Here is a 10,043-nt window from a genome sequence, read left to right on the forward strand (position 1 = left end):
TTGATTTGAAAATTTTTAAATTGAAAAAAAAAAAAAAAAAAAAAAAAAAATTTTTTTTTTTTTTTTTTTTTTTTTTGTGAAAATGTATCCTAAATATAACAATCTTCCTCACAGATTAATGGCACCAGGCAGCGTGATCCAGTTTGTCCACAAACACATCGGTCTGGTTCCAGGCTGGGGCGGCGCTGCGCGACTCGTCCGCATCGTTGGAAGCCAGAATGCTCTCAAGCTGCTTGGCGGCGCCGTGAAAGTGGACCCTGAACGCGGCCTTTACGTCGGACTGGCAGACGGAGTCCTGGAGGCCGACGGGGACGCCCCAAGTGCCGGCACCCCCCTGCAGCAGGCCGAAGACTGGCTCCGCCGCTACACTGAAGGACCAGTCCCTGTGATCCAGGCGGTGAAAAAAGTAGTTCTGGCAGGAAGAGAACTCCCCCTGCTCGAGGCTCTGCAGACGGAGAAGGAGGTGTTTGGGACGGTGTGGGGCGCTCCGGCTAATTTGCGAGCCTTGGCCAGCAAGTCCAAGCACAAATAACTTGGCCCCAGCGTCCTGAGATTTGTCCAGATTAGCAAAGATCAGCGTGTGCTGCTTCTGGGTCGGATTCAGTGAGATGAGGCTGATTGGTGTTTGATGTTTCCAAACTTTTGGTTCACTGAAACCATTTTAAAGCTGCAGTATGTAACTTTTACAAAAAAAAGTAAATATTTTTTATATATTTGTTGAAACTGTCACCATGTTATGAAGGTATAGTATGAGACAGATAATCTGTGAAAAAAATCGAGCGCTGTCCTTGTCCCATTGCGATCTTCAAACAACCAATCAGAGCGTGGAGGCGGGTCTTAGTGCTGTCAATCATAGCCATGTGTGAGCATATTGCGAATGCTAAGGCTAGTTAGCATGACCAACCGATGACGGCGGATAAAGTGTTTTCCTGTAATGGTAAGTTGTTTCTCCACCATTCATGTTTAAATGGATAATACAGAATGGGAGTTTAATTTTTTTTTTTTTTTTGTGAAAATCTGTTTGCGTATGCCAGTTGCAAGATATTCTGAGTGACAAACATCATCAATGTCTGCATATCATTCCTCCTACATTAGACCAGAGCAACCTTTTAACTCACAGGGTTTGGATTGTGCTCCGAGCATCATCAGATTTCTGCAACGAGCCAAAGTGAAATCCCAGAGACGTGGTGTGTGTATGAATAATTTTCATTCGCGGATCTATCCAAGCAGTGCTCGAAAACCACAGATGTGCTCAAACTGCAGCAGCAGGACGGACCCCTGGCAGCCGGCAGACCTTTATCTCGTGCTGCTGTTCCAGAGGTCGCGTTTCCTGGCGGAGGTCCCAGAGAGAGCGTTCAAAATGCGCCGTGAGCAGAATACCAAACGCCTACAAGGTGAACAGAAAGTCCTGGTGAATAGCAGCCCACCATGGATGTATCCTCCCAGGAAAGCTGAACAATGTGGCAATGATGAACTTAAACTATATGAACGCATCAAGAGACTTTTCAGTGTCACGCATAAAATGAATCACTCTTATTAAAAAAAAAAAAAATCCATTTTATTGTATTGCATAATATAAGGGAGCTATTTTGTGATTTATGGATTTATAGAAATGCTATATATTTGTGCCGACAATCGGAATCTTCACACTTCAACCAAAACTGCATGATTGTTGGGGCTCATTAGTAATTAGTTAACTAATTAGTAATCAGGCTCCTTGTTTTGCAATGTTCTATTTAAAGAAATGGAAACGAAACATGAACTTTTAACTACTGAAGAAGCTTAACTTCTACGAGGATCAGAATATCAGCCGATTATTAGTCTCTATCAAGAGGAAATCAATTAGGGATGGGAGTTTATTGTAATAAAAAAATTCATAAAGAATTTGGACAATAAATTCTAAATGTTGGATAACCCCAAAAACTGAATTATTTTTGTACCGTTTACTGTTTCATGAGTACATCACACTTTACGTAACTGTTGTCCTGAAAAAGCCTGTTTAGAAATGTCTTTGTAAGAGCAGCATTTGGGTATGTGGGCCTATGATTTCTGTCAGGCAGTCAAGGATGTACAGTTACCTTAAAAAAATGTTTCGGGTCGTTTTTCCTTATAATGCCACAAAATCAACTTTTAAGTCCATAATCGCCCAACCTGCCCACCTCTACGATCAACGTCTCGAGTCTAAAGGCTTTGAGCTGATTTAGTCCTGAGGGAAAAGTTTGGATTTAATTCATTTAAAGCTGGAAGACAGTAAAGGATCCCAGAAGGCTCTTGGTTCTGACTCAGTTTGCTGGTTCTGCATATTGAATTTGGATCCAAGTTGCTAAAGGTATAACTAGTAAGCTTGCTGAAGGATCAGACTGGTTGATTTCCATCTTTTATAATTACAAGACAAGTTTGCTTTACGGTTTAACGCATTAGTCTCCATTTAAAGTTTTGAATATTATTACATAATTTCAAAAGTTTACCGAGCCCTAAACTAGACCAATTAGCTGTTTTTTGTCAGACGAGTGAAGTATGAGATCCTGTTATCTCTGCAATAAAATACATCTCATTACATCAGTAAGATAAATACTTGAATGACCACAAATGTTTTTAGCATGATGGAATGATGAAAAAAGTTTATTCTTAAATTACAAACCATGTAACAAAAGTCTGAAGCCAAAACAGTTACACAAACTTTATTCTCCAGAATGGAAAGTCAAAAAAAAAAAAAAAAGATGATTTAATAGAAAAATAACATCACTTGAAATTTCTCCAGGATGGACAGAAACTAGAGCTTGTTTTTGTTCTTTTATGTCCTCTGACATACATTTAACCGCCATAAGAAATGGAGATAATTAAAACCCATCAGCTCTCCAAATCCTCTCAACCAGACAGTAGTGTTCAAATAAAACTCTCTTCAAAAAAACGACAAATCACAAAACTTTGGGCACGCTTGAGAATTGATCAGTCAGGGATGTTGGGAACAGTAACAGAGCTGCTTTAAAGTAAAAAATAAAATAAAACACACACAAAAAAACAAACACCAATATTTCACATTAAAATGCCAATTCCTTAAGGCTGGGCACCAATAAAACAAATAATCACAACTTCTAATGCTTACATTCATTTCAAATAGACATCAATCTTTACGATAAGTTTGGGTTTCAATGAACTAATCTGAAATAAAAATAAATCGCAAGGCAGCCACACATTTACCTGCCTCCTAAATCTGCATTGTTAAATATTAAGCAAGTAATTTAAACATCAAAGTAGCTTTAGAAGCATGATGGGAGTTTGTTTTTTTAGTTTTCTATCTGTGTCTGTAGATAAAACCAGACGAGGTTTCTCCTTAAAGGAACATTAGCTCAGTTAATTGAATTATTGGCCCAGAGAAAGCAGCTGACTGGGTTAGAAACTAGGATCAAGTTGATCAAATTCAGTGCAATGGAGGTCGAGTCAGGTGACATTTCTGCGTCAGCCAAACGGTTAGATGATCCCAAAGCAGCCATTTATGAAGATGACCGCTCTCTGACTCGGCCTCACAGAAGCCTTCAGGGTTCTGGATCGTAGATGAAAACCAGGCTTAGATTTGGGCAAAACGTGTTTGTGAGTAAAGTTCACAGTGTAGCTTCAACGTTTTTTGAAACCTAAACAGAATACAATCTATAGGCATCAAATTAAAGTAACGCAGACAACTGACGGGAAGTCTTTAACCTCTCATGATGATGTGTTAAATATAAACTTGAAAGATCATTTACATCCCAACCACGTCGTCTCTGTCTCAGTTTGAGGGCATGAGCGGCTGACTGGTGGCGTTGAGAAAACAAATCCAAACCAATAGACAGAAAATGCTAGAAAAGAACCGCGGAGCTGTTTGTGTGTGAGCGTGACATGCCTCACTTCTTCCACCTCAGATCTGCATCTGAGCAAACTGCAGCATAAATTAAATGGAGTGGATTCACACCTCAGTCACTGTACACTGGCCGTCTGGCATCCTGGACCTCCCACTGCTGTGGGAAGACGGAGCGGGAGATGCCGACGCGGCGCGGGGGGGCACCCTGTCCTCCGGGGGTGGTCTCCGTCTGCGTGGCCAGTCCTCCCAAGGCTCCGCGTGGTCGCCGTCTCCCGCCTCTTCTTCCTCCTCCTCCTCCTCCTCTTCGTCGTCGCTCCAGTCTCCGGAGGCGGACTCCTCCACGGAGGTGTGAGGGTCTGAGGACCTGGAGGGGGACGTGTCTTCCTGCTCGTCATCCTGTCCCTCCCCCTCCCCGCCCTCTGACCGGTCGTGAGGCGGGGCTGACCTGGGGCTGATCTGCAGCTGGGAGAGAGAGTCCTCCACTGTGGGGCTGGTACCGGGCCCCGGTTGGCCCCCAAGAGACGGGGGGGGCCGGGCGGCAGCGGAGGGGGCCGGAGCGGCGGTGGGGACGCCGGCGGCCTGCGGCGGAGCGCCTGCCGTCGTGGTGTCGGCGCCATCTGCAGAGTTCTCCCGACCCGCCGAGCTCAGCGCCCCAGCGACGGCGTCAGCGTCCAACCGCAGCCCGGCCACGCCCTTCTTGGGAATGTCGATAACGTCTCTTTTCATCTTGCGCCGGCGGCCGTGCTCGTTGCGCCGGTACTGCACCATGTTCTCCAGGTCGGCGACGTACAGGAAGCCGGCGATCAGCATCTCGGCCGTCTTCTTCCCCTTGGAGAAGGCGTCCTCCAGCTCCCGGCTCGTCCTCTCGTCGTACTGCCACCAGCCGTTGCGGCCCTCGTAGTACCAGGCGTGGTCGCTCGTCGCCCCGCTGCGGCCGCCCGCCGACGCCTTCAGCTCCTCCGGAGAGAGGAGCGTGGGCCTTTCCAGGAAGTCGTCCGGCACTTCCTGCCTGCAGAGGGCGCAGCGTTTGCTCTGCCAGGAAGCGCCCTTGACGCACAGGAAGCAGAAGACGTGATGGCACGGCAACTGGACGGGGTGGACGCAGCTCTGCAGACAGATGGCGCACTCCGGCACAGACAGGGCAGGGGAAGAGCCGTTGGAGTCGGAGCAGGACGATTCGGCGCCGCTTCCGCTACCGCCGCCTCCGCCGCCACTGCCCTTCTTGCTGGATGGGAGCGAGCTCACGGAGTGGTCCACCTCGCCACAGCTAGCCATCCTTATCGAGCGCTGCAGAACAGGAGACGATTAAGTTCCCCACCAGAAACCAGATGTTTACATACACTGCCACAGCTGCATTTCCATTGACAGTAAAATTGCGCCAATTGAAATGATAAAAAATGTATTTGCTAAATCTAAACATGGCAATTTCAATAAAATGTTTTTGCACTACAAATGGTTGATTTTTTTTTTCCTGTATCACAATTGTTGTATTTCGAAAAGCTACAAAAGAAACACTTTTCTCTCTTCACATGAGTCATGATCACCAACAAGATTGATAATTGATAATGACAAGTTTAATAACTTATCATGCAAACAAACTTCTGCCACAACCTACTATCACTACGGGGACAGTGTGCTCAAGGTAATCTCCAACGCCAGTTCTTCACGACAATTTTTTTGCCTGTAGGTCAAAAAGTTACAACCGTGGTCTAGTCTGACTAAAGTACTTTCTTCCACACGTTTGCCAAATCTCCAACATGGCTTGTGGCAACTTGCACGTCTTATGATCGTAAGACATAAGATGTACAAAGACCGAATTTGTGCACTGTACAACTAGTTGGGCTCTGAAGGAAATTTGCTTCATAAAATCTTTTTTTTGAAGTATCATGGTATCATATTCCTAGTTATATGTATAAAAAAACAAAAACAAAAGAAGAAATCCATGTCATTTTCTATGTACTCCACAATTTCATACTACACTCCATTGACCTAGCACAAAAATAAATTTAGTGTTTGTTGTGATGTAACACGAGGATTGTGGTAACGTGCCTCGCTTTCGCACACATGATTTTTAACACTTACCTAAAGTTGTCAATGCAGATGAATCATCGGGAGAGCTTCTGAACCTTCAAACCACCCACTGGAGAAACAAAAAAAATGAAAAACAAAACAGTCAGATGAAACTTGAACAAACTAGAACGTGAAATCAAGCTACTTATTGTGTGTGTGTGTGTGTGTGTGTGTGTTTTTTTTGTCTTTTACCCTACGAGGTAAAGAGGTGGACTCTTATTCTTGTATTTACAGTGAAAAACTTAAAGTTCACGTTAACACATTAAACTGTGTGTAACATGAGAAGGTACTGTAGGGGAACAAAGGGATGCTCTGTTTACAGGCGACAATAAGGGAACTGTGCCGCTTTTTGCTAACTTAATCTCAGCTGTCCTTATGACGGGGCATGTGATTGAAATAATAACGGAGTTTGTTTTAACATATACATTTAACACTATATTGCGGGCAATTTGAAAAGAAAGGGTGTTTAGCTAACAAATAACAGCTGCGCAACACCGTGTCATGGTTCTGTTTAACCCTGAGAAGTTTAAACAGAGGTCACAATGTAGGGTTCAAGAGCGGTAAAACCCTTCATTTCAGTAAAACCTGCTGTAGCTAGCCAAAGCTATCTGGGCTAAGTGGTCAGCCTCCAGTAAATAGACGGATCTCATTTGACGGCGCTACCTTCTTCCAGCAGGACGATATAAACAGGAGAGGGGAAAACACAAGACACCACAACGATAAACTACCCACCATATCTTTAAATCTCTTTCTACTGGCCTTCTTCACGGTCGAAACTCGTCGTATCAGAGCCGTACGAAACGCAAGTACATCGACTTCCAATGTTAACTGGCTTTGTTTTCCTCTCAAAGAGAAGCTGAGATAAACGACACAACGTAGCCGAGCGACCTTACGTCACTGGACGTCCAATTCATATGGTCCAATCACACGAGACGATGCATGAAAACAAAGGGTTCTTTTTTTTTTAAAGGAAATACTAAAATAAAAAAATCTTGATTTTTTTTTATAACAAATTAATGGAAAATAAAGCAAAAATAAATAGAATACATTTACTAAAAACAAACAAAAATAACTCGGAATAATAAAACAAATAGGTAAGATTGAGTTACTCTGGGTTCTGTGAGAATTAACAAACTAGGTATTCTAACAAAACAGGTTCTAAATACAGGAAACAGGAAAGACCATCAACAGTGGAATCAAAAATGGACTAGAGTGCAAAGGAGACAGCATTCATATCAATTACAGAGAGACATGACCTGTTGAAGTTGGGGAAAATCACTAGACTTGCTTCGGGAAAGAATGCTGAGATTTTGAATGCTGTAGAAAACATGAAAGACACATAGAAAGTATCAAGTTATTCAAAGATAACTCTCATTAACATGAAAACTCTTGACAGACCTGCAGAGAATCACTCTTCTAAAAGAATGGCAAAAAGAAAAGCATTTGACTTGTGGTGGGGTCACAGCAGACATGTGGAAGGTGTTCTGATCAAATGTGAACACTAAACCTTTTGACCAAGATGCAATGTGCTGCAGAAAAGTAATGCACTCTAAGCACACCATCCTTACTGTGAAACATGGAAGTGGCAGCAACATGCTGTGTTTTACTTCAGGAGGAACAGGGATGCTGGTCAGAGTTGATGGGAGGATGGATGGAATCAATTAAAAGGGCAATACTAGAGGGAAACCTATTTAAAGCTTCAAACATTTAACATTTTGTACCTATTTGTTAAAGAGCTACAAATTTCCAGTTAGTTTTTAGCACAGATATAAGACTTTACAAAATCGTGCAACAATGAAGATGAAGAAGGGCTTGCATTTACTGATAGTTCTTGGAAGCACAGTAACAAAACAAACTTATTTTTTTACAACCTTGCTATAAATAAAACTTCTGCTCATTTCTTAGTCATTAAGAACATGAAAAACCACTGAAAAATGTAAGACATAGTTTCACATACAGTGGATATACATAAAAGGTTGGACACAGGCATGCTTGAAATGAAGTAATGCATGGATGTGAAATAATAAGAAAGGGATACATGGCTTCAAACATATTCTTGTCAATACTGTAAAAGAGCTTAAACTCTATCAATATTGGACAAAGAGCACATGTGAATGTCATTTGTCAAGTCTTACCACAGATTCTCAATTGGATTTAGGTCTGGGCTTTGGCTAGCTTATGCTAACCCATGAGCATACCTTAATCTAAACCATGTTTATGTTCTTTATTTGTGTCTTACAGTGAACCTCCCATTCATCTTCCTGGTAACTCTGACCAGCTTCCCCATCCTCGCTAAAGAACAGTCTGCTCAGAGCATGATGCTGCTATGGTCAGTGTGTTCAGGGTGATGTTTAACATTAGTATTTCCTTCACACACAATGCGGGACATTGTGTGTGAAATTAAAAAGTTTCAAATTTGGTCTTCCAGAACAGCCAAACAAGATACATTAACTGTTCAATTTCTGTGGCAAAGTGAAAACTATTCTTTTTTGCTCCTAATGAAAGTACATTGGTTGAACTGAATCCTAACTAGGGATATCAAATTATAATATGCATGCTAGCTGCAATTTTCAGATTTTAACATGCAATTTTGTTTTACAAAGCAATTCATGCATTAATTTGTATTAAGCTCACACAGAAATCTCAATAAATGATAGCCTATTGAAGAATATGGTTGCAAAGTGACAAAATTCTTTGTTATTATTATATATCAAATCATTTTGTACCTTATTGACATCATTTTTGGAAAGTAACATGTTATAAATTCTTTTGCAGGGCACTGTGTGAGCGATCTGATCCACACTCCCAAACAGTAGATGGCAGTAGTGCGCCATTAATGTCGACGCCGACCGCCGCTCAACAACAACGAGAAGAAGAAACCGGAGTGTTCCTGTTCGCTCGTTGCTAGAGGACGTTGGTGTCACAGAGGAGAGCGGCTCGTCGACTATTCTTATTTTCCCCAAACTAACCTCAAAGAAGAACCGAAAGTAAGATGTTTTCCCGTGCAGTGAGACCCACCGTCGGCCTGGCTCGGAGCCTGTCCACCTCCTCGCAGAACCACGCCAAGGTGGCGGTGCTGGGCGCTTCTGGCGGCATAGGCCAGCCGCTCTCACTGCTGCTGAAGAACAGCCCCTTGGTGAGCCAGCTCTCCCTCTACGATATCGCCCACACGCCCGGGGTGGCCGCTGACCTCAGCCACATCGAGACCAGGGCCCAGGTGAGCGGCTACATAGGCCCCGACCAGCTGGGCGCCGCTCTGAAGGGCTGCGAAGTGGTGGTTATCCCCGCCGGCGTGCCGAGGAAACCCGGTATGACCCGAGACGACTTGTTCAACACCAACGCCACCATCGTAGCTAACCTGGCGGACGCTTGCGCACGCAACTGCCCCGAGGCCATGATCTGCATCATTGCCAACCCCGTGAACTCCACCATACCCATTACGTCGGAGGTGATGAAGAAGCACGGCGTGTATAACCCCAACAGGGTGTTCGGTGTCACCACCTTGGACATTGTCAGAGCCAACACGTTTGTGGCGGAGCTCAAAGGCTTGGACCCGGCTCGGGTCAACGTCCCGGTGATTGGCGGTCACGCTGGGAAGACCATTATCCCCCTGATCTCCCAGTGCACCCCTAAGGTCGAGTTTCCTTCCGACCAGCTCACCGCCCTGACCGAGAGGATCCAGGAGGCCGGTACGGAGGTGGTGAAAGCCAAGGCGGGGGCGGGGTCCGCCACCCTGTCCATGGCGTACGCAGGTGCCCGCTTCACCTTTTCCGTCCTGGACGCCATGAACGGGAAGGAGGGCGTGGTCGAGTGTGCCTTCGTCAGATCTGAGGAGACGGAGTGCAAGTACTTCTCCACGCCGCTGCTGCTCGGCAAGAATGGCATCGAGAAGAACCTGGGGCTGGGCAAGCTGTCTGCGTTTGAGGAGAAGCTGGTGGCCGACGCCATGGGGGAGCTGAAGGCTTCCATCAAGAAGGGCGAGGACTTTGTGGCCAAGATGAAGTAATCAGGAGTCGGTTGAGTCAAGAAAACCAGCTGTGATGGATAATTTGTTCGTCTTACAAGGCATCAGACTAACTAAAGATCCATCAGTGTTTCCTCTCTTTTTCTGTTGGCAGTTGGGTCCTTTTCTTTT

The 10,043-nt window shown here is 44.5% G+C and overlaps 3 protein-coding genes across 4 annotated transcripts in view; 2 read left to right on the forward strand and 1 right to left on the reverse strand.

The window, feature by feature from the left end:
* The window catches only part of echdc1 (enoyl CoA hydratase domain containing 1), a 7,777-nt gene extending 6,227 nt beyond the window's left edge, over nucleotides 1-1,550 (forward strand). For both annotated transcript variants that reach the window (XM_015022404.1, XM_015022405.1), the window contains exon 7: nucleotides 115-1,550. In XM_015022404.1, the coding sequence (XP_014877890.1) occupies nucleotides 115-532 (418 nt within the window). In that variant the 3' untranslated portion in view covers nucleotides 533-1,550. The remainder of the gene's footprint in view (nucleotides 1-114) is intronic.
* Nucleotides 1,551-2,592: 1,042 nt separating this feature from the next.
* LOC106939838 (E3 ubiquitin-protein ligase rnf146-like) lies at nucleotides 2,593-6,803 on the reverse strand. Its single transcript, XM_015022400.1, has 3 exons — nucleotides 6,641-6,803; nucleotides 5,921-5,978; nucleotides 2,593-5,125 (listed from the first exon to the last, which is right to left on the reverse strand). The coding sequence occupies exon 3, from the start codon at nucleotides 5,111-5,113 to the stop codon at nucleotides 3,944-3,946; it is 1,170 nt and encodes a 389-aa protein (XP_014877886.1). The 5' UTR covers nucleotides 5,114-5,125; nucleotides 5,921-5,978; nucleotides 6,641-6,803; the 3' UTR covers nucleotides 2,593-3,943.
* Nucleotides 6,804-8,764: 1,961 nt separating this feature from the next.
* mdh2 (malate dehydrogenase 2, NAD (mitochondrial)) lies at nucleotides 8,765-10,011 on the forward strand. Its single transcript, XM_015022401.1, has one exon. The coding sequence runs from the start codon at nucleotides 8,901-8,903 to the stop codon at nucleotides 9,912-9,914; it is 1,014 nt and encodes a 337-aa protein (XP_014877887.1). The 5' UTR covers nucleotides 8,765-8,900; the 3' UTR covers nucleotides 9,915-10,011.
* Nucleotides 10,012-10,043: the final 32 nt, after the last annotated feature.

The sequence above is a fragment of the Poecilia latipinna genome, unplaced genomic scaffold, assembly GCF_001443285.1.
Source record: "Poecilia latipinna isolate Pla-1442-1.1 unplaced genomic scaffold, P_latipinna-1.0 Scaffold2996, whole genome shotgun sequence".
Lineage (NCBI taxonomy): Eukaryota > Metazoa > Chordata > Actinopteri > Cyprinodontiformes > Poeciliidae > Poecilia > Poecilia latipinna.